Source organism: Phyllostomus discolor, chromosome 5 (assembly GCF_004126475.2).
Source record: "Phyllostomus discolor isolate MPI-MPIP mPhyDis1 chromosome 5, mPhyDis1.pri.v3, whole genome shotgun sequence".
Classification (NCBI taxonomy): domain Eukaryota; kingdom Metazoa; phylum Chordata; class Mammalia; order Chiroptera; family Phyllostomidae; genus Phyllostomus; species Phyllostomus discolor.
In genome coordinates this window covers 155,908,909-155,932,024 of record NC_040907.2, presented here as the reverse complement: position 1 = coordinate 155,932,024, position 23,116 = coordinate 155,908,909, and the positions used below count along the sequence as shown (strand labels likewise).

The window sequence follows — 23,116 nt, the reverse complement described above, 5'->3', positions numbered from 1 at the left end:
TAATTCTCAGTTATGGGTGACCCTCATTCTATGCCATTGTAGATTTCTAAGAATTGCTGTGTAAAATAAATTTTTGTAAACATCTCTGGTTTAAGCTTGTCACAAATGAGAAAGACCATCTGCACTTTAGGGCTTTTGCAACTTCAGGTTGTGGGCCCCATTAGGCAGTCATGCTGTCAATTTAGTAGACTATGATCAGCAGTTTTAGAATGAAAAATAAAAGCGTATAAAGAAGAATGGAATGGAATGGAATGGAATAAGAATAGATTAGAGTACCTTGAATGTTTCACAGGTAAATATCATCTTGTGAAATTTCAGTTCTGAATGATTTCTAAAACCTCTTATATGAAGTAATATTTTTAATTCACTGATGTGCTTCCTATTCAAAATAAATATTTAAGAAATCCTTGTGCAGCAAGTAGTCACTCCCTAGCAAGCCTACTTTATAATCCGAGTTTACATGGATTTTTAAAATTGAAGTGACATAACCCTATATTTTAAAGGGTATTGTCAACAAATAAAATGTTTCTGAAAAAAATGCACTTCTGGCAATGATCTGTTTGTGCTTAGATTCTCGATCGCAGCTTTAAAAAGGAGTTTTCTGAAATTCCCAGTCATCAGGTGGATGTACTCTACAGACTGTTTAAACGCCGACCAAGGTTTGTTTCTGCTTTGCTATCACGTTTCTGAGGAGTAATTTGTAAATGAGCAGGAACGTTATTAGATTCCAGCTTTTTCTCCTAATTAGATGGAAATATTCAGTCTAACATTGTTTACGTGAAAATGTTCATGTCTTTATTAGAACTCCATTTTTTATATTATTCTTATACCTTAAGGTAGGCAATGAAGAATAATCATTTCTTTTAATTATTTAAAAGTTGTTAAGTAAGTAAACATAGTAAAATTATAGGTTCTATTTTATACAAGAAGGTAGTTCCTCTTAAATCATAGATGGTATACAGATTTATAAACATTCTTTCCTAAGATAAGTTTGGGGAAAACACCAGGTCAAAAAAAAAGCTAAGCAGTTTCCTTTACAAGAACTTCTCAGAACTTGTTTCTAGCCTTTGGGTCTCCAAGTACAAGAAATAGAGTACGTGGAGTTTTCCAAACTTATTTGACCACAAATTATTTGATCACTTTTTCTCAGAGCATCTCATGTGACTGCGTTCAAGACAGTTTGAAAAATGCCAGTATAAATGGTTGAAAATAACTGTTATCAAAAGAGTTCTATCCCTGGCCGGTCCTATACACCAAAAGGTTGTGTGTTCGATCCCCAGCCAGGGCACCTCTGGGTTGCAGTTTCAGTCCCCAGTCGGAGAGCATGCAGGAGGCAACCAATCAGTGTTTCCATCACATACTGATGTCCCTCTCTCTCTCTCCCTCCCTCCCTCTCTCTCTCCCCCTTGCTCTCTCTCTAAAAGCAATGAAAAGATTTACTCAGGTGAGGATTACAAAAAGTTCTAAAAATATCGATTTTTATACTGAGAGTAGTGTTAGAATCACATTCCTGTGTATTCCCAAATTTTTATAAATTCATATTTCCATAATTTTCAGAGGTAATCTCGAAATGCCACAAAGGTATAGGCTCATCTGTGTCTGAGATACAAACTCATTCTCTCAGCTTTGAGAGGTTATATGCAACCTGAAAACTCAACTTAGAACATACCTCATATCTTGAATACCTATTTTCAAAGTAATGAGTTAAAATAAGCCTTGTTAAGAAAGGATTGAGACCTCTCATATATTGGGAGGTGGCAGTGGAAAAAGCATAAGTTTTATGTCAAACATAATTAGCTTTAAATCCTAACTTTGCCATCAGACCTGTGACCTTGGACCAATAGCTTCTCTCAGAGCCTCACTTTCCTCATCTATTGAAAGAGGATAGCAAGTCACTTTGCAGTGTATTATGAAGCATTTGATAGTGAATTCCCTTCCCAGCCATAGCCCAGCCATAGCCCAGGGAAACAAAACTGATGTATGAATGCAGATAAAAGAAACACTTTCTCAAGTCGTGTATGTATCTGAATCCAGTCCAAGCTACTCACCGGCTAAAAGGATACCAGTAGAGGATGTGGGACAGGACAAGGAAACATCACTCTTGTCTTGGGCATGTACTTGCTCCCTTAAAATACACAGAAGGGTGTATTTTTTAATTCTTATGTTTCCTTATTTCTGGTCATGGCCTTTCCTTTACTGCTTAAAGAAGATTCTTTAACATTCCTTGTAAAGCCAGTTTAATGGTGATGAATTCCTGTGGTTTGGTTTTGGTTTTGGTTTGGTTTTGCTCATCTGGGAAGCTCTTTATCTCTCTTTTAAGAAGGAAGACATTTTCTAATCCAGGTAAATTTGTCAGTGCTGACAGTAGTTAGGGACATCTTATAGTCCAGCCAAGGTCACATCTGGGGATCCAGAGACCATGGAAGCAGGTCAAAATAACTGCTTTTCTCTCAAGGGCTCTCAAGCGCCAAAGGAAAGTGTTATGCAATGTCATACCTATGCTAAGGGTTATATTATTTAACACCGATTTTTGTATGTATGAGAATATGAAATGTTGATGGGCTGTTATTGATAATACCAGGATCCACAGACAGAAACCGCACGCAGATATCACTAGTATTGTGCCTTTTGGAGAGCGGCCAGGATCTGGGAAATTGAGTGCAGATGCCTTTGCCCAGTTAATGAAGGCCATGGATGACCTGGACAACGTTAACAACATGCCAGAAGGCTTGAATCCCTTGGTCTGGAATCATTTCTGTGCGACCAGACGAGCGAAGGTGGAAAACGAACAGAAAGTATATAATAACATTTTATTTCATTTAGTTCCATTTAATGTACTAATATAAAATATATGGCTTCTGGTGGTCAATACTTACAGAAAATCTAATTATTTACATTTTCCTGCTAGAGTACAATTTAGTAATATTAAGAATAATGATGAAATAAAATATTAACGTTAGTGCTACTGAGGTCTAAGTGTAGGTCTCCGCATGTGTAGACCCACACTGTCCGAAAGGGCGGTCACTCGCTACACCAGTCAGTGCTCACTCAAAAGACGTATGGCTAGTCCTCGCTGAGACGTGCTGTGAGGGAAAATACACAAGATTGAGAAGACGTAAAAAGTAATGAAAAAAGAATAGAAAAGAATAGAAAAGAATGTCTCAATATTTTTATATTTATTACAAGTTGGAATGATAATGTTTTAGATATGTTGTGTTAAATAAAATACCTTAGTAAAATTCATTTCACCTGTTTAATTGCGCTTTTTATAATGTGGCTACTACAAAGTTTAAAATCACATACATGGCTTCCACTTATGGCTCACATTACATTTCTCTTGGATGCCACTGTTGTACACACGGCTTCCCTTTCCTCTCTGCCTTGGCCTTGAGTAGTCTTCATCTCCTTCTGCAAGGATTAGAATTATGTTTCACCAGAAACAACTTTATAGTTTTGCTAGAATATTTTTTAAATGTAGCAAAGGATAACAAGTTTAGAGTGTGTTTAATTGGAAAGAGAATCCTTCCTCTTATTGCTTCTTGACCATCCCTGCCTCCCCTCCCCAAATTCCCGGAATTCAGTGCCACAGACATTAGGTTTGCATATTTTTGATAAGGTATATATGATTTTATAATTTTATCTAGTGTGAAGAGAACAAATTTTAAAAGAAGATGTAAGAAAAATTCTAGTTGCTTGCATATTTGATTTTCAGCAAGAAGAAAATTTGATACTTTTCAAATTATTCATGGGAGATAACACATAAGTTTTATATATCTTGTATTATTACATAATGGCAGGGATTTAAATTTTTACTAAACTCTTAGAAAGATGAGGTTGTTAAGGTTTTGTAACAAAGTTAAGAAAAGTGTGTTTTCTAAAGTTCTTTTAAAATTGGTTTGCTTTTACTTCTAAAGCTCCATATGCTCTGAGATGTTTGTGGTTTGGTTTCTTCAGGTAAAGCAGAAAGCAGCTGGCTTAATGGAAGTGGTGGCTTTCCACCGGAGGAGAGGTGACGAGGATGAGAAGGTGCAACGGGAAATTGAAAGAGTGTCCCAGGAACTCATTCTGTAAATCTAACCTTTCATTCATGTTCATCTATTCAAAGTCTAAGCAAGGGCTAGGTTAGCTTGTGTTACCATGGGGGAAGAAGGCCTACACTCCGACTTACAGCTACCAGAGACCTCTCTATCTCTCTGGACTTTAAAGTGCCCCTTGTTACAGAACACCGTATTTCCAAATGGAACTTGCCTACATGTTCCATTGCTATTATAGTAAATAGGTAACTTTTGGAAAAATCTTAGTATTTTTTCATCTGCCTCTTCCCCATAAGACTATTCTATACTGAGAATTTGTTTCTGCTCATGAGTACTTTTGGGCTCAAGCCATACGAACAACTGTGTGGAAAATTAAGCAAGTATCCAAGAAATTTCCATTTAGATACATAACCAGCCAATATCTTTTTATTTAGGGGGGCTTGTTGTACTTTGCTGGGTAACAGGGATACTATTTTGTCCTTGCTTTACTTTGGGCTATATTTGTTGCCACATTGATAAATACTTTCCTGATATCTCCAAACTAAAAATTATATATCATTTTCAGATCTAGGCTATACAGAGATATATAAATTACCCAGAAATAGTTTTGATAAATAGCATATCGAATATTGTTAATATAATGTCAAAAGTCAATACATAGGACTTCAATATATTTGTTTTTTGATAGCATCTTTATTTTCTTCTACTTAATGATCACAATTATATTAATCTTTTTAAGTCATAAAGTGAAACTTTATACATGTATTTCTGTCCCTACCATGCTTTGAGCAGCCCAATAAGAAGAGGCATCATGGAGATCTCTGGGAAAGCTCATCATTGGGAAAATATTTTCCACACTGATTTCCAGCAACTTTTCCTTCAACTAGAAGAAATTTAAGTTTGGATTTATATCCTCAGATAATAGGTGAAATTTAAAATATAAATATATTGCAGCTACTTACCAGGAAGTCTTTTTTAATTTAGGTTACAGGAACAGAAAGTGAAATTCCAATTGAATTTGACAATCCAAATTCTCCTTAAACAAGGACAAGTAGAAGTGGAAAATTTCCAGTTATTGCTGGATTATTCTGATGCAATTCTCATCAACAGGAACATAATTGAAGACCTGAATTCTGTGATTCGGGTAATTATCACTTTTTAAAGAGAAAAAACAACCATGTATATACTTGCTGTATCAAATACTTTTTATTCTTCCATTTTCATGACAAAGTTGTCCATTTTCTTCTGGCTTACCGAGTTTCTGACATGATGCCCACTACATTTTTTAAAAAACTTTTGTTCCCCTTAATGTAATGTGTCTGCCTTTGAGACTTTAATTTGCAGTTAAAGTTTATCTGGAGTTCCAGGAAGCAGGCCTGCAAATGCATACAGATCGGAAGGTGGGCGATTGGTCTGCCTAATCACCAGCATGTAAATTGGCTACGCCATTCACATTTATCTTATAGTTCCTTCTGTTCAGCAACTATCATGCTTTATAGTGACCAGATTTTGCCCAAGAAGTAATTTAAAAATATTTGCTATATTCTTAAGCAAAAAAAAACTTATCTCTGTGATCCAAGTGTTTTCTAATTATAGGATACAATTTCAAATATTCTCTATTCTTTGTTCAGAATCATATTATAGAAATATCAAAATGTACCTTTTTTTAAAGGCTCAAGGACAAAAGAAAGTTACTAGCATGATGGAAACTAAAGATATCCACAAAGGAATATTTCAGATTGAATGGGAACATAAGAAAATGGAGATGGAAATGGAAGATCTAAATCAGAAGGCTTGGGATATTCAGATGCTGTTTTTTTCAAGAGAACGTCAGAAAGTAAGTTCTCCCTGCCCCACTATATAATTTTAATTTTATTCATGAATGCATTTATTTATTTCACCATATTTACTAAGAAGCCTCTGTGATATCAAGCATATTCTGAGCCAGTAGTATTTCATAGTGTGTCTATGAACTCTGTCTTTTTCTTCCAGTAATTTACATTTGCTGCCTTGGGTTCTTTGTGACCCATTCAGTTCTACAGTTCTATTTTGCAGTTCACTGAGGATTTCCTAATTGTCAGATCCAGTAGTCACTTTCTCGGTCATCACCATCCTTCATCTCTCTGTAGCATTTGACCATCTTAATTGCCCATTCCTTTAGCTTTTTTAAAAAAATATATTTTATTTATTTATTTCTAGAGAAAGAGGAAGAGAGGCAGAAAGAGCAGGAGAGAAACATCAATGTGTGGTTGCTTCTCACACACCCCTACCTCGGGGGACCTGGCCTGCATCCCAGGCCTGTGCCGTGACTGGGAGTCGAACCAGCGACCCTTTGGTTCACAGGCCAGCGCCCAATCCACTGAGCTACACAGCCAGGGCCCATTCCTTTAGCTTTTATCATCCCTGTTTTCTCCTTTTTTTCTTCCAACATGTCATACCACTGTCTCTTTTACTGACTTCTCTTTTGCTTCTAATTCTTAAATATACCTATTTTTTGAGACTTTACCCTTAACTCTGCTTGTGTTTCTTTCCATGCCCTCTCCTTTTATGATCTCTGTTTTTCTAACTTCAGTGATCACTTTTAAAAGACTAATCCAAGCTCTCTGGATTCCAATTCAATTTTAATTCCAGTCCAAGCTCTCTGGCCCTGACCTCCAGAGCCCTATTTCTATATTCCCCACCTACCAATAGCAAATCTTCTTAATTTACTTATTTCTGTTCTTTTCAGCCGCACACCCAGGCTTACTGTTGTGGTCATCTGTGAGTACCCTCTTTGTCTTGCCTTCCATGTCTTGCCTTGTTTATCTCTGCATTCCCTCGTTCTCTATCCCCACTGCCTTTACCCTCACTCGGGACTTCCTTTCCAATGATTTAGACTATTTTATAATAATCTCCTAGCTGGTCTCTTGACTTTGGCTCTTTCTCTTATCTAGCTATACTATATACTATTGTCAGATCAATATTCACATTCAGCTTTAATAGCATTACTACTCTGCTCAAACATTTTAAACTTTCACTTCTTACCTGGCAAATGAATTATGAAATCCTTAAGTGGGTGTTCAGCGTTCCTCAACCTAACTTTTCAAATTCATTCCCACTGTTCCTCTGTCCCACTGATCTCACATCAGTATTCTCACCCAAATGACTACTGTTGTCTAGGATTCTATCTCTGTGCCTTTGCTCATGGCCAGTTCTTCTCCCTAAAATATCTTTCCTCATTTTTTTTCACATCCCAAATCTATTTTTCAAAGTCTAGCTAAAATGCCATCTCCTTTATAAAACCTTTTGATTTCCCCCAATCCAGAGAAACCACATCCCCTCTCAACCTTTGAAATTTGCATGTCATTTTACATATTTTCTGGTGAATAATCAATTCTACATGCTCTCTTTTTTTGACAGTGGGTCATGTGACTTATCTTTGTGTCTTCTTCAGTGTTTGTAACTGGCACACTGTTAATGTGGGACTCGAATGGGACAGGAAATATTTGGTGACTTGAGTGAATGAATGAGAAAACTCTAGGAATTTGTAATTATTAGCATATAGGCGAGCGTTTCAGTGGCTAAATACAGTATAGCACCAAAGTCAGATGAATCTTAACTTAGATGTATAGTTTTTATAAAAATAGGATCTTTCAAAACTAAGATAATCTTTATAAAGTTTTCTGTGGAAAGGAATAGCGATGTGAAAAGGAAAAGGAATGTTTATATATGTATTGAGAGTTTTTTCTTCTCTCAAAGTTCCTAAATGAACCAAACTATGAGACTGTGATTGCTGTTCAGATTGGAATAATGGAACAAACCATTGCTGTTTTAGATAAGGTAAGCCTCATAGATATTGACCATTACAATGTCAACAGGTGCGATCATTTATACAAGGTAATGGTGTTCCAAATCATGAACTCAACAAGAACCTAACAAAGTTGAGATCCTTTATTAATATTCAGGATGTAATCAGAGGTCCCTGAATAGTGTTTGCAACCATAACAAGTCTGGTAGGCTGGAGCACTTCTTTGAATATTAGGATTAACCTGTTGGGAGACATCTGAGTGTACATGAATTTCCTGTTTCACATTAGGTTATAATTTGTGTAATCAAAATGTTGATAGTCTTTCCTTGGCATTGTAAAGGCTTTATATTTTTTATAACTGCTTAACAAATGCTCAGATTTGATTGTGTAGTATATGTAAAGTGAAAACAAAGTAATCTCAAGGCTATGTGTTTTAATCTTCTCCCATGTTTAAGAATATACAAGATTTTTTTCTGAAATGTGGTATTATCATACCATTCCATCTTTCAACAAATAATTTAGGTACCTACTATGTGCAGGCATTATGTTAGGCACTAGGGATATGGTGATAAGATGGTTTCTTAATGATGATAATAAATTTAAGTTTTAAGAATAATCTCTTTATAAAATATATTTTTTCAAAATTATTTTTGTGGGTTGTCACGGGAACAAAAATTTCAGACCCACAAAAAGAATGTGGAAAACTGCAAAAAACTACTTAAAAAACTGGAAAAGATCAGCAATCAAAAAGATATAGCAAATTATACTCTAAGCTGCAACTTACGAGAAGAGTTGGTGGCTGTCTCAGAGAGAAAAGACATCTGTAACACCATAGGTAAGCTTTTTTTTTTCTTTACTCAACTGTAGGTTCTTTAAATGTAATCAGTGTTCCTGAAATCTGTACAATTGTTATAAAGCTACCAGCATGTCTTCCCCATGTTTCATTTATTCTGAATGCTATTTCTATATTGAAAAGTTTAGAAAATAATCCAACTAATTCCCTTATTCTTCATTTTGGGGACAGGGTCTATATTGACTTGTGAAAAAATTGCCAAAGAACGATATGAGAACATGATGCAACAACAGAAGTTAAGAAATACTTCAAAAGAACAAGCCAAACAGATTTCAATCCTGGAGGCTGAAGTGGAACGATTAAAGATGAAAACGTTTCCTGCTCTTGTCCCCCTGTGAAAACACTGGCGGGAAACACAAAGCCAAATCGATCCTTTAAAAAACAATTTGATTAAAATGATGTTTTGTTTTTTCATAGAAATTTAAGTAGAACTTCTTCTCAGTTGCATATTTGAATAGCAAACTATTTCATTTTAGCTTTAATCACAATGTTTGTCCTGCATAAATAAGTATATAAAATATCATGAATTATTATTTTCAAGAATGAACAAGACTAACTCAGAAAGTATTCAAGATCTATTTTATTTCATCTTAATTTGATCAAAAATTATTTTCACAGTAATAGTATAGACAGTCTTAAAGACAAAAAGAAATTATTCTTCACCTTGAGGGACATTTCCAATTTCATAAATTACCTGAAGTTATGAGACAATGGATGATTTTTATACTTTTCTATATTTCCTAAGTTTTCTTCAATAAACATTTATTCTATTGTATAATCAGGAAAAAATTACCAGGATATTTAAGAATACTCCTTGTTCTAGCAATGAGAATATGGTGAACTCTTTACTCTTGCTAAGCCCTAAATCATTTATAAATTATGACATATTTTCTTCTACACAAACATAACATAATCCTCTACATGTCATATTCATTGTAACAGAATTCAATTTTGTGTCCTACCCAGGAAGGTTTAGCAAACAGTAAAAAAAAAAGTTTTCTGATTTCCATGAAAAGTTTATTGCTGTATTCATGCAGATGAGGATTAAATCATGAGGTTCACCAGTCAGAAAACTGCTTTGCCCTTCAATAGCCTGTGGATAGAGTGCTGCATTCCAAAGTGACACCATTGGGATCACTGACCACAATCTTCAAGTGATGTCAATGTCTCATTGCTCTGCAATTTGTGAATTAATTGTCAAGTTTAATCTGCAACATCATGTTCAAGGTACATGGATATAGGTAAAGCAAGAGAGCTACTATAAAACCTTCTACTTAGAAAAAATATTTAGGAGATTTAAAATCTATTTAGAAATTGCCGGGATAATACCATTACTGATTGCCCATACCAGTGTATGGATGGGAATAGTAAGAGAAATAATAGGACCAACATTTTTGATGCTTTCCCTCCATAGTACTAGAATGACTCCCGAAGTGCTCAGTTTTGCTGATTCAGCGGGGAAGTGCCTATTGATAACAGTTCCTACATCTAAGGTCCTTCAAAATTACCTGACAAGGGGATTTTGGGGGGCTGGGAGGATGGACCCAAGGGTAGACAACAGTGTGAGGAGTACAGATACTTTGTACATCAGATAGGATTGTCAGAATTTCTCTGTCCTGTCAGATGTAGTCAACCACCAATATGGGGCTTTCCCCCTGGTGATATGAATTCCATGTCACCCAAATTAGCTGCCTAGAGGCTCCTTTTGCTAGTAGTCTGTGCCATAAAATTCACTGGTTCATGCTCTGTGGATTCCCAGGTCTTAGCAAATCAAACAGCCTGTGTGACTTTTACCTCTTAGTAGCCACCCTGGGTGACTCTGGCAATGCTCTTTGCTCGAATGTCACAGCTTCGAGGCGTGTATAGAGTGGAGGTTAGCAGGAACCCCTTGTCCCTAGACTATACTCTAATAGCAGCACTTCTCAACAGGAGGTATCCTCTGGTTTGAGGGTTGGCTGTGGTAGGGCATATGGATCATGCACCCTAACCTACTTTTGATACTGTCCATGGTACTGACTGCTCTCACCTGCTGAACTAACAGCAAGTATATTCATATTATATACCCCTTTAAAATATTATCTGTATTATTTCAAAGTAATATAACTAACTGTGTCAAGCATAGCATATCTTCAAGCATAGGGCTTAAGAGTAGGGCTCTGAAGCTGGGGTGCCTGGTTCCATTCTTGACTGGAAGTCTAGTTTTTAAATAACTACTTTATCTTAAGTTTCCTCATCTTGGAAATTGTGATGTTGATAATTGTAATACTTAAATGAGTTAACATACTTTTGAAACACAAAGCAAATGCTAAGTGGTAGCTTCCATTTTTAAGAATAAAAACTTTGTCCTGTGGTTTTTGATGCGACATCCCTTATTTTATTGCACTTTGCTTTAGTGTGCTTCAGACACTGTTTTTTCACAAAGCGAAGGTCTGTGGCAACACTGCTTCAAGCAAGTCTATAGGTGCCACGTTTCCAACAGCATTTGCTAGGTTCACATCTCTGTATCACATTTTAGTACTTCTCATATTTCAAACTTTTTCATTATAACATACTTGTTATGGTATGTGATCAGTGATCTTTGATGATACTACTGTAATTATCTGGGGGTGCCACAAACCATGCCCATATAAGATGAACTTGATGGATAAATGTTGTGTGTGTTCTAAGTGCTCCACCCTTTGCCGTTCCTCTCCTTGGGCCTCCCTATTCCCTGAGACACAACGTCGAAAGTAGACCAACTTATAATCCTAAAATGGGCTCTAAGTGTTAAGTGAAGTCACAAAATTCTCACTTTAAGTCAAAAGCTAGAAATAATTAAGTTTAGTAAGCAAGACACGTCAAAAGCTGAGATGGGCCCAAAACTAGGCCTCTTGGACTAAAATTAGCTAAGTTGCACTGGGCAATCGAAAAGTTCACGTGACTCCCCTTATTGCAGTGTTCTGGAAGTGAGCTCTTCGCAATAGCTCTGAGGTATACCTGTATATGTACCCTATTAAATGGAGGTAAAACTCAACAGAAATGATTTTTTTAAGGGACCTCCTCATGGGCATCCCTATGCCCCACTCTCCCATAAGCCTGATCCATATTCCATGACCTTACCTCCTATTACTGGAGTACCCACTATGCTATTGGATCTCTCAGCACCCAGACATTCCTGTGACCCACCTCTGCTTTCACTGTCCCAGAACCAGACTCCCACTGATACTATAGTTCCCCCCAAGTAATTATGTAACAGTGACTCCAGGGGTTGTGTTAAGTCAGCAGTGGGCAGCTGCAGCCAAATGCCAGCACCCTCGGCAGCTAAACCACTTCCCCCGCCACATTTAGACCCTCTGGCTGAGCAGTAGTTGATGGAGGCTGGTAGGCACAAAATAGCAGTCTCACAGGGGAGCCCACATAGGAATCCCAGGCCCAGGGGAGGCCCATGTGAGGCCAGTGCTCTTGGATTCACAGAAGCCAATCACAATGGCAATGTCCAAAAGGCAGGAATTTGTGTGTGGGAACGGCTGTGGGTGATGGGGTAGGAAAGTGGCAGTTTACTGTCATGGCCACTAACAGTTAGAATGGATGCCAAGAGTAGAGTCTTTGGGTTTCCTGCTATGCCAAATATTTGTATTTATTGATTTTTTTTGAGAGAAGGGAAAGGAGGGAGAGAAACATCAATCAGTTGCCTCTCCCACACCCCCAACCAAGGACCTGGCCCACAATCCAGGCATGTGCTTTGACTGGGTATCGAACCAGCAACCTTTGTTTGCTGGCCTGCACTCATCCCACTAAGCCACACCAGCCAGGGCTGCTATACCAAATATTAACAGTTTGTTAGATCTTGGGGAGGGAAGTGGGCTGAAAGTGGGGTACACTTGGAGGAGGGGGCCTATGAGTACAGAAGTACTTTTGTGCTTTTTTAAAGAAAAACTAAGTAAAGCTGTTTTCGACCTTAAAAGGATCTAAAAGCAGAAACCCGGAAAGCCCTCAGGAAGGATTTCTGGAAGTACACCAGCTCTTCTGCTTCCAAGTTTACATACAACAGTTTCAGCCACAAAAAGAGATAGGCTTTCTCTTCCTGAGCACAATTCCAAATTCTCAGAGACTGGGCCAGCTTGGGTCACACTTCTGTATATGGCCAGGACAGGTAACATTGGACAACAGGGCAGCCAGAAACACAATTGTATGAAGGTGGGTTTCTGGCTCAGAAGTAACTGTGAACAAAGTGAACACTCTAAGCCTAATATATTTCAAGCCGAGATATGAAAGACCTCGTAAGCCATGATGTCTTGAAGAAGGAAATGAGAATACGTGTTTTTCTAAGAGAAAGACAGTCATTTCACCAAATGAGATGAGGAACACAAGAAACAAATCTGAAGAGACAGGAAGAATATAATTTTGGACCTATGAGTTTAATTACTCAAGAGACCATCCAGATGGAAATATGTGGTAAATGGATGGAAACAAAGTTCATAAACTTAGGAGAAAGGCAGGCATTTTTAGACCAATTTAGGTTTAGACATTCACCTGATTGGCTATTTTTTAACATTTAATAAAAAAAACTACTTTTACCATAATAAACAAAATAATGTATTACAACTGACTTCCAGAACTGAACTATGTTTTAAAACATGAGTAAAAGTTTTTCACGTTTCTTTAAATGTCAAATTTTCTTTGGCAAATTTATCCAAAATATTAAATTTTCATTTTAGAATTTATATTTTATCTAACAGAATGCCCTAAATTGATGTTCACCAAATACCTTTCTTTAAGCCCTAATGGTTCATATTCTCCTTAAAATGTATAAGTATTTTTTAAGATGTAAGTGTCAAAGATATTCTGGAGAAGAAATTATGAATTAAACACCTACAAATTCTTCTTCATTTCTGTTATAGTGTAGCAATTTATCATCCAATCCATAGTGGTCTATCAACTGAGTAAGGCTGAGTTTCTTGTTCTCCTCAGACATAGCTGACTGCAACTCATAAAGCAACAGTTGGCTACAGCGTCTCCATTTCTTTATTAACAGCTGTAACTGAGACAGGTCATTCTGCAACAGAAAAAAAGTAAATGTATGTTAATAGCTAGACAGGCATCCTATTTAACTTACTTAATGAAAGTTGTTAAATCAGTCAAGGGTAGGTTTAAAGGGTACCAACACACTTGGGCATGAATGAACCTTCCACCCAGGAAAAAGGATAGGTGGTTTCTATGATGACACCAAAATTGAATTTTATGGCTCTTTTGTTTGGTATGAGCGCTGGGCCTTCCTTACCCTCAGGAAAAAAATAAAATCATTAAGTAGGGCAATGAAGAGAAGCAACAATATAGGTTTATACAAATCTACTTTTTCTATTACAGCTATACTTTTAAAAATGAGAATATTCAAATTAAAATTTTTCAGCATTCACTATCTTATAAAACTTGCACAGTTATAATTTAAAAAATCCTAAAATTTCAAGACAGCGAGTAAGATGTACTATTACATCATTTATTCCACATTGCTAGGAAGGAGTAATGGCATATATGTGAATGAGCCAGGGAAATAAAGGTTATCTTCTTCAGAGTGCCTAAGTTCTTTTTAATTCAATCTATCTGGGTTGAAATATAAAACCTAATCTATATTTGTTGTCCTTTCAAATAAAATACCTGGACATATTAATAATTTGGATTTTTAGATCACTACTAAAAATCCTTTTTATTATACTCTGTAGCCGAGTTTAACTTTTTTAATCATCCACTGTCAGCTGTCACTTCTGTTTTCATTGTACCTGCATCTAACATTTGATACTTCTAATACTGCTCCAACGACATATTAAACAAGAGCTGGGACTTTTAAAAAGTCGAATCTGATATTTGAGGCTTATCTACTCCACTCTAAATCTGACATATTTGAGTTAAAAGTTGTTGGAAGCCAGGTTTCTAGACACTGTGTTATTGCTTATTTTGCTAAAAATAATTTTCTTTTTCAATGATTTTTCCTATCATTTATCTAAAAATAAAAAATAAATTTAACAATTTAAAAATAATTATGCAGTAATTCTGAAATTATTCTCACCTTTGATCTATACATTTTAACTAGTTTTAGCCTCCGAAGAAGGTCTTCTTTTTCCCGAACCTGCCTCACCAATTTTGCCTTTTCTTCATTTAATCCTTTTTTGGGAAGATTCTCATCAAAATCATTTTGCAGACCACTGCAAGATTCAGTATCAAGTGACTTAGATTCACATGCATTGATATTCTTAAAGGTATTTTTCAAATATGAACTTTCTTCAAATTCACTGTCTATGTGTTTAAAATTATCTTGAAATTCCAAACAGCTTTCTTCTGTTGAAGATGGTTTCTCTGAAAAGGTCTGATCGTTTTCCTCATTCTCCACTTTAAGACGTTTTACCACACTGTAACAGGAATTAAATGAAGATCTAGTTTTCCTTAACCGTTCTCTAAGTGTTGCACTCATAGGCTGTAAAAGGCATAAACATTAATAATGTTAATCAAGAGAAACATTCTTGATGCAAATAAACCTACTGGAAATAAAGATACACACCACTAGATGGCTTTCTGTCTCCATATATCTTCAGTAACCATCACAAAATGTCTTAAATTCCTAGAAGCTCCATTAGTTTTATTTGATTTTAGCAACATCAGCACTATTCTACAGCAATGTTGAGACACTTACCCCAGTAATCACAAACATTTGTTCAGCAACTTAGCACATGCCTGACGCTGCTCTAGGTGCTTCAGAGTTACAAATTTTGGGAAAGACCTAGATCCTGCCACCAAAGACCTTCATGACACTGCAGATTCAAACTTCTTCCATTTGCAATGTTATAAATACCTGATGTGAAACTAAATAATACAGAATGAAATTTCGGGGGTGGGGAAAAGTCAAATACATCATCATAGGAGAAAGATCTAAAATTACTTAATACATTTATTAATGCTACACATTACGTTCATTAACAATCTTCAATAGATTTAAAACCACCACTGCTACAATAGCCAGAAATACACAATTGATCCATTGAAAGAACTAAGATTTTCCTACTTGTTTTCTTGAACTACTTGTGTGGGGAGATGGTACACTGGCACAGCCTTGTGGAGTGCCAGGTGGAATCACAGCTGGGTCTGAGGGACTTTCCATCTTGAATATGAAGTCTCGGTTTACCTCTAAAAAACAAAAGATAATCACAAAATGGAAATCGAATTAACCCACACCTCTATATATCCCTCACTTTTTATCAAAGAATTGTTTTATTGCGGGCAACATCAACAAGTAAGCCAGCATCTTCCTCTTTCATTTAGCTGTGATTCATTCTTGCTTTTTGCTGTCGTTTCCCATTTACCCTCCTAAATAAGGCTGTGGCGGTCCACATGGTTAACTACTAGTTTTTCCATGGCAGACTAGCTGGCCTCGCATATAAAGACCCTCCATTTGTTTTCATCAAGATACCTTCAAAACCTGCCGGAGGGGGGTCGAGGAGAAGAAAAACGTTGGATAGTTAAGAACGCTTTCATTTCGTTTCGCCAGCTTCAGAATGAAAGGAAATATAACTGAAATCTTGACGCGCAGGACATGAGTTTTCGCACTACCCTAAACCGTGAGGGCTGGGTGATTAGAAGCAATGACCCTCCGGGCCTGAGGGATAAGGAGCACAACTGCAGATGAATGTTACAGTCTGTCCGTACCGTTTTCTTTTATTTTAAGTAGCGAGAAAACCCTGAGAAGCAGAGTCGACTCAAGTTTGTTTCCTGAAACAAAGGCATCAACTTTCCCGGGGTGGGGGGGGTCGGGGGGGGGGGAAGAAGCCCTCCCTCCCCTCCCTCCCCTCCCACCCCTGCAGAAAACCGCACCAGCCCTGGAGACGCCAGGCCGGGGTGCAGTTGAGAGGTCCCCTGACCACGGAAAGAGATCGCTATTCAACTGCACCGCAGACCCCGAGGCAATTCAGCTCCCACACTTTCAGTCGCCAGCCCTTACGCTACCTCCCTCCGCCATCCCCAGAGCGCAGAAAACCCGCCCCGCCGCTCCCGTTCCAGCGGCAGAGCTTCGGGAGAGACGGAAGCAGCTCGCGATTGGCCGGATTGACTGACGGATTGACTGACGCTGGGAGCGCCGCATCACTCAGCGCCCCAAAGCGGCGGGACTGCGCACGCGCGCACGCGCGGCCTGGTGCCTTCGCGAGCCAGCGCGGGCGGGGAGGGGCAACGTAGGAGACGGTAGAGACTTGTGATTGGTCAGATTGAGTGACGCGCGCGTCTCTGGGGCGCCGGGCGCTCTGGAGCCCCGGGGCTGAGCGCGCGCAGCCGCGAGCCTCAGCAGGCGTCCTCGCGGTCTGGCTCATCTTCTCTGAGATTGATTCCAAGGGAGCGCGCTTTTATTCACGGCTTCCCCTCCCTCCTCTTTCCCTGCAAAACCCTTCTCCCTGCCACTTTGTTTTTGTGTTGATGAAGTGTGTCTGAGAATGCGCCTCCCATTCTCTTGGCTCCCATTTTTCTCACGTCTTCTCTCGTCACAGCCCCGGGACTTTCCTCAGAATTGACAGCACCAGGAGTGCTGTGTGCGAGAAGGGCCGTGTGTTCAAGTTACAGCCTGTAAACTCTCCGGCTAGGAGAGCAGCGCTAGGTTAAACGGCCTGTTGAGACTGCGACTCGTTAGCCACCTCCCGAAGAGCCCCGGCGAACGCAGTCGAGCTCCTTTCTAGCCTTGGCTGCCGCCGTGGCGGCGGCCCGGCCACAGGTGTTCTACCGCGTTTACCTCAAAGTTTAGATCTCCTCAGCTGGGCTTCGAGTCTGAGGGAAAATGTGGCCCAGAGGGATTTGCTGCGGTGCAGCACAGGGAGCGGAACAATCCCTGAAGAAGATGACGTCGTTCCCGAATGCAGACGTCTGAAGCACGCACGGCCCTTGCTGAACACGGGGCAGGGACATCCTTAGTCTAAACTGCCCCCTCGGTTTCCCGACGTCCCGTTGCCGAGCAACGGCAACGTTACCTAAACTGGGTGGGGCACTGCGTTGGGGGGAAGACGGTGTGAGTCATTCCTGAGTCACGAGGAAGCGGGGAATGTGAGGGGTCCAGCGTTTCCAGTGCTAGTGAATGGCCATTTTAAACATTGACACACCCTCTTTACTAAAATCTTTGTGATCTCGACTTAGAAGTAGCCGAGACTCGGGAGGGTTTAACTCTGACCGAAGCAGTCAGATATAACTTTAAATCCAGAATCTGAAGCCCTGGCCTGTGTGTCGCTCGGTTGGTTGGATCTTGGCTGTCTCGTGCAGGGTTGCGAGTGCGATTCCCGTTCTCCCTCCCTCTCTCCCTTCTCTCTTTTCTCTCTCTTTTTCATGAAAAAAAAAAAAAAATGACCTTGGGTGAGGATAAAAATAAAATAAAACAAAACAGAATCTGAAGACAACCTAACACCGTGACGAAAGACTTAAATGTGGGAGTCAGATGGTGTAGGTTCAAATCCCGGCACCATTACTTTACGCGCTTGGTAATGTACTGTCTCTGTGCCTTGGTTTTGTGGTGGGTAAAAGGGGATTGCAATATCGACCTCCTAGGTATTGGGAGACTAAATGAGAATTCATTACAGGCAATGCGAACAGTGCTAGGTATCCAGAAAGCACTGAATAGTTGTTATTTTGTATAGCAACTATACTCACCATTCCCCAATTGATTTAAAGAAATGTGTCATAATTCTTCCATCCCTCCGCTTACCTTTCCAAAAAAGGCCACAGGTGGTTGTTGTTTTTTTAACGGAGCTGTGATCTGTGAGATCTCTCACAATTTAAGCCATAAATAGCAGAAAACTTGGAACCTCCCCCCAAATAATTAAAATGTACTCTAAGTTTTTCAAAAATTATATAAATTAACCTCAAGGAATTTACAAAGCGAAAGAGAACTCATGATTTTGTGATTCGGGTGTTATTCACCTAACTAAGCCACAGGTCTCAGTCTGTGCTTTTATTTCTCCCTTTACTCATCCATTGGCATCAGTTACTTACACTGGAAAAAAAAAAAAGCGGAATGATTTATCCTGAAACTAGAAGTACAATGCAGACTCAGCATATTCTTTACACTTTGGGGCATAGGTTGGGTTGTTTTTATGATCCCTAAAATCAGCTGCTCCAAAATCCTTTTATCATTACAACCTAAGCTTAGAGCTGTTTTTACTGGCTGCGTGAAGGAAAACATCTTGCCTTGCAAATGTTCTGACTTGCTTATTTATGTGAACCGGTATATTAAAATGGAATTGTTTTGGCCAGACTTTTAAAGAGCTTCAGAATAAGTGCTCAGAAAAACCTGTTTTTCAGAAATGTGCATTTGTTGACCTACATCTCTGACTTACGTGTGTTGTTAGAATTGAATGAGCTCCCCATATGTATTTGTATTTTATTGTACTTCCTCCCATCACATACCAAAATGGAGACATACAATGCACTCTCAATTTAGTGTAAGGGATCTGGGATATAGCCCCTATAGTTTTACTGTACCTTTATAGTTAAAGTCTAGCAAACATTTTCATGTCTGTAGGACCCTGAAATCTATTGACCTTTAGGGAGTTTGATGTTTCCTATTAAATTTTCAGGCAGGGAAAAATACTACCCCAGAGAGCCAGAAGGCGAAGACTCCTTACACCATGGAAAACAATTTGAGCAGCATAATTCAATGATAATAGTAATTAATACCAACCTAAGGCAGCCTTTCTCATTTAAATTTCCTCAGTACCCAAGGCTACTGTTAGTCACTTTGTTATTCATCAAGGAGTGGTAAAAAGTGTCTTCTGTTCTTCTCTGTGATTATTGTTGGTGGGATGATTACATAGACCTAAAACATCTTTATGAGGTTTTCTATTCTGTTTTAATAGCAAGAAGAGAATAGTGAATAGTGTCTCTCTCTCCCCCTACCCTTTCTGTTTCTCTAGGCAAACACACACACACACACTTTTAAGCCAGAATTTAAAATTTTATTTCAGTATGTAAATTTAAAAAATGTTTTGTGTTATCTTTAGTGTTATTTTTAAAATCTTAATAGTAATCTCAGGATGAGTTAAAGTCCATCCCATTGACTTTTCTCTGTTGACAAAAAAAAAATTGTCATGTAGACATAGCTAGCATGCATAGGTATTTTTTAAACAATTAAAAACATAAATATACATTTTTAAAACCAGGTTTAAATCCACTTAGTGAGGAATTATGCATAATACACATGATAGAGCTGGCTTATAATGCCCATTATGACAAGTTAAACAAACTAAAAATAATAGAGACTTTATAACACAAGAAAATCTACTAAATTCTCTTAATTGGCTTTCAATATGTATTATGACATTTGTATATAACTTGAAAATTGCCCTCAAAAATTCTCCTCTAGATTTCTCTTGCCATGAATTCAAGTATCATCTTATTAGACCTATCCATGGCAAAGAAGAGTGTTTTATTTAGTACGCTATCATGTCATAAATTTCCCTTTGAGAACATTTGACAAACTATTTCTTTTTTCTATTACCTAAAGACCTCATAGGAACTTTTATAATATATAATGATTCACTTGTAGAAACTGTTGAAGATTTTGTTATCAAAGTCTCATGGGTAAACTTTAATATTCTTTAGCCAAGTTAAGAAAGAAAAGATGAAGGAGGCTTTGACTTAGCTATAGGCATACCTGAAAGGTTGCTTCACTGTAGGATGTCTACTGAGAGCATGGAAATATGGGGATGGTCAATTGTATTATTAGGTAGAAAAAAAATCAAAACCTGTCCACCACCAGGCAACTAGAAAATTTATCTGGTAAATAATATATTTTTTAAGATTTTATTTATTTATTTCTAGAGAGGGAAGGGAGGGAGAGAGAGAGAGAGAGAGAGAGAGAGAGAAACATCAATGTGCGGTTGCTGGGGGTCATGGCCTGCAACCCAGGCATGTACCCTGACTGGGAATCGAACCTGCAACACTTTGGTTCAAAGCCCGCACTCAATCCATTGAGCTGGTAAATAATATTGAGGGTAACATTGTACTAGAACCTAAAGAGCTCCTTTCACCTGAAGTTCCTTTCCTTTTATTCTCTCAGATATGGCATTTTGTCAAGTCCATTAAAGACCAGAGAAGCAGTGTCTATGACTCACTGCTATTACTGGGGTGTGTTCTCTTGGAGAAGAATGGAGTGATTCAAGTTAGAATAATAACGGTGAGGAAGGGGGTAGGGTGTATGTGGGTGGGAGGGTCGTGGCAGAGGAGTTAGACTGTGGAAAAGTAATGTTAATAAAAGTATTGCTCAGGGCCACGTCTTTCTCAGATCCTTTATTAACTCAGAAATGTCACCACTGCATTTGTTTGGAGGAAAAAAAATGTCATTAGAAGTCAGGTAATTTTTAAGCAACAGAACATGTCTTTTAATCATTTTTAACTACCTGGAGTTTGAGGGATAACTCTCAAGATAATTTCATAGTATTGAAATCTGTTTGAAGTGCCAGCAAAGAAGTCAACTCAGTTTTCTACCCTGGCCTCTCATTTTTGTTCCAGTCTTGAGAGTATAAAAGGCTTCATCCCAGTGATGTTTTTTAGATGCGAAGCAAGAGGATCAATGGTACCAGGAAAAGAAGGAATTAGGAGACCATTCCACCATGTTCTATGACCCTTTTGATCTTTTTGCTTCTGCTTTTCCACCCCTTAGCAAACTTTGATGATAAGTATAGTAGTAGAGAAAATCTGTGAATTAGCCAGACCCAGGAATTTTCTGATCCAATTCAGGACCCGGGAGTTAGACTGAAATTTAATCCCTTCCCACCACTCCCAAAAGTAACATAAAATGTCTTTGATTTTCATCATGGATCTTTATGAGCGGTACCAAACCCACTGAATGCAGAGGCCCTGACCGGCAGGTCTGGTACACCGGGGAGTATCCTTGTGACAGGCATCAAAGGTGGGGGAAATGGCATGAGCAAAGGCATCTCTTCCTTGATCCTCTCCCTTCCACCTTCAAAGTTGCGCCTAGTGCCTGTGTCCCCCATGTCATCTTTAAGTCACACAGTTCATCAGTGACATCAACATACCCAGAGATCTACCTTTATAACTACCAAAAAAAATTGTGTGAAGTTTAATAATGCTGGTGACCCTCAATTGGCAAACGATATTACTATTTTTATAGTGAAAATATATCTTTCCCACAGATAAGATCTTGGAAAAAAGCATAGAATACAGCTACATTCACCCAGACATGCTCCTCCAAGAGTTTACCAAGCTATTTAGCCTGTCTTAATCTTAACATAAGATTAAGACAGATAATAGTTTTCCTTCAACTGTGTGTACCTTCAAGTGAGACTCTTCCCAACGCTCCCACCTCCCCAAATTTCCCTTGTGTACCACTCAGGTTATTATTATAGTAGCTATCACTTAATATAAGTGGCCCTGAGTCAAATTATCCTTTTCTTACTTTTCTCATTTTTTTAATCGTGAAGTTACTTAATTGTTTTCCAATACTTCATAGTACATGGGAATGATGTGTCTTAGTCTATCTCCAATGAACTGTTTACTCTCTTCCTTACACTCTGTTATAACTTATGAATCTATGCCTTTCTATGAATGTTGGATATTGAAAATTCAAAGATCTATTGTGAGTGAAATTCATACCAAATGCAGGGATAATACCCACCAGCAAAGATGGTCTCAGACTTTTTAAAGTCTGTCATTTGGCAGATACCATCCCATGATACCAAAGTACAAAGGCTTGGGTTTTGGAGGGCAGGTAACTAATCACGACTAAATTTGTTAAGCAAATTCTTTTGAAACTATAGATTATCAGCTGCCCATAGGTGTAAAATAAAGAAGAAGAAATAACAAGCATTACTACAGGTAATTATCTTACCTGAAATGCTTTCCTAGCCTAACTCTAAGCCACTGAAATAAGGTATTTTGAACCTGCACATACAAGTTTAAGATTTTTGTGAAGCTCCCAAATCTTTGATATAACAATAATTAGCATAAAGCTTGTGCAATCAAGCTGCTCTGAAAGGAACAAGTTTGAGTCTTTGGCAAGATGTTCCTCTTTTTAAAAAAGCAGTTTTGTCAGTATATATTATTTTCCCTCAGAGCTGTTTTCTTCAAGTTTGGAAAGTATTTAAAGCTGACTTTCATTCCAATAATTGTCCAGAGAGATAGTGATTTATTTTCAGTCACTAGGTACCAGGATGACTCAATCAACCACTTTTAGCCACCAATACACCCCGTCTGCTACGGAAGCTTTCCATTTTTATAGTCTAAAAGAATCAGACGTACTGCTCCCTTCAACCTAGATAGAATTCTTCTGTGCTCAGAATGGGAGTAAGTTCTCAAAATAAACTCTAGGAAGGAAATTTATTCAGAAAAATAAATTCATGGATATCAAACAGTAGATGCAGTGAGTCAGTACCCGAAATGATTTGACTTTAAGGAGTGAAAATAGCATGTTATCACAAATTT

The 23,116-nt window shown here is 38.1% G+C and overlaps 2 protein-coding genes across 9 annotated transcripts in view; one reads left to right on the top strand and one right to left on the bottom strand.

Annotated features, from left to right (window-relative positions):
- Nucleotides 1–11,027, top strand: part of CFAP43 (cilia and flagella associated protein 43) — an 81,521-nt gene extending 70,494 nt beyond the window's left edge. For all 3 annotated transcript variants that reach the window (XM_028512855.2, XM_036027261.1, XM_036027260.1), the window contains 8 exons: nucleotides 571–659; nucleotides 2,582–2,795; nucleotides 3,955–4,067; nucleotides 5,019–5,178; nucleotides 5,707–5,871; nucleotides 7,773–7,853; nucleotides 8,503–8,656; nucleotides 8,846–11,027. In XM_028512855.2, the coding sequence (XP_028368656.1) occupies nucleotides 571–659; nucleotides 2,582–2,795; nucleotides 3,955–4,067; nucleotides 5,019–5,178; nucleotides 5,707–5,871; nucleotides 7,773–7,853; nucleotides 8,503–8,656; nucleotides 8,846–9,012 (1,143 nt within the window). In that variant the 3' untranslated portion in view covers nucleotides 9,013–11,027. The remainder of the gene's footprint in view (nucleotides 1–570; nucleotides 660–2,581; nucleotides 2,796–3,954; nucleotides 4,068–5,018; nucleotides 5,179–5,706; nucleotides 5,872–7,772; nucleotides 7,854–8,502; nucleotides 8,657–8,845) is intronic.
- A 2,006-nt stretch (nucleotides 11,028–13,033) lies between these two features.
- SFR1 (SWI5 dependent homologous recombination repair protein 1) lies at nucleotides 13,034–16,751 on the bottom strand. Of its 6 annotated transcripts, none has more exons than XM_036027263.1 (5): nucleotides 16,646–16,748; nucleotides 16,113–16,121; nucleotides 15,711–15,829; nucleotides 14,718–15,122; nucleotides 13,034–13,709 (listed from the first exon to the last, which is right to left on the bottom strand). In XM_036027263.1, exons 1-5 carry the CDS (start codon nucleotides 16,656–16,658, stop codon nucleotides 13,518–13,520), a joined length of 738 nt encoding a protein of 245 aa, XP_035883156.1. In that variant the 5' UTR covers nucleotides 16,659–16,748; the 3' UTR covers nucleotides 13,034–13,517. The 6 variants fall into 6 exon arrangements, with proteins under 6 accessions (XP_035883156.1, XP_035883155.1, XP_028368088.1 ...); XM_036027262.1 differs by having other exon boundaries at nucleotides 15,708–15,829; nucleotides 16,646–16,747; XM_028512287.2 differs by lacking the exon at nucleotides 16,113–16,121 and having other exon boundaries at nucleotides 15,708–15,829; nucleotides 16,646–16,751.
- Nucleotides 16,752–23,116: the final 6,365 nt, after the last annotated feature.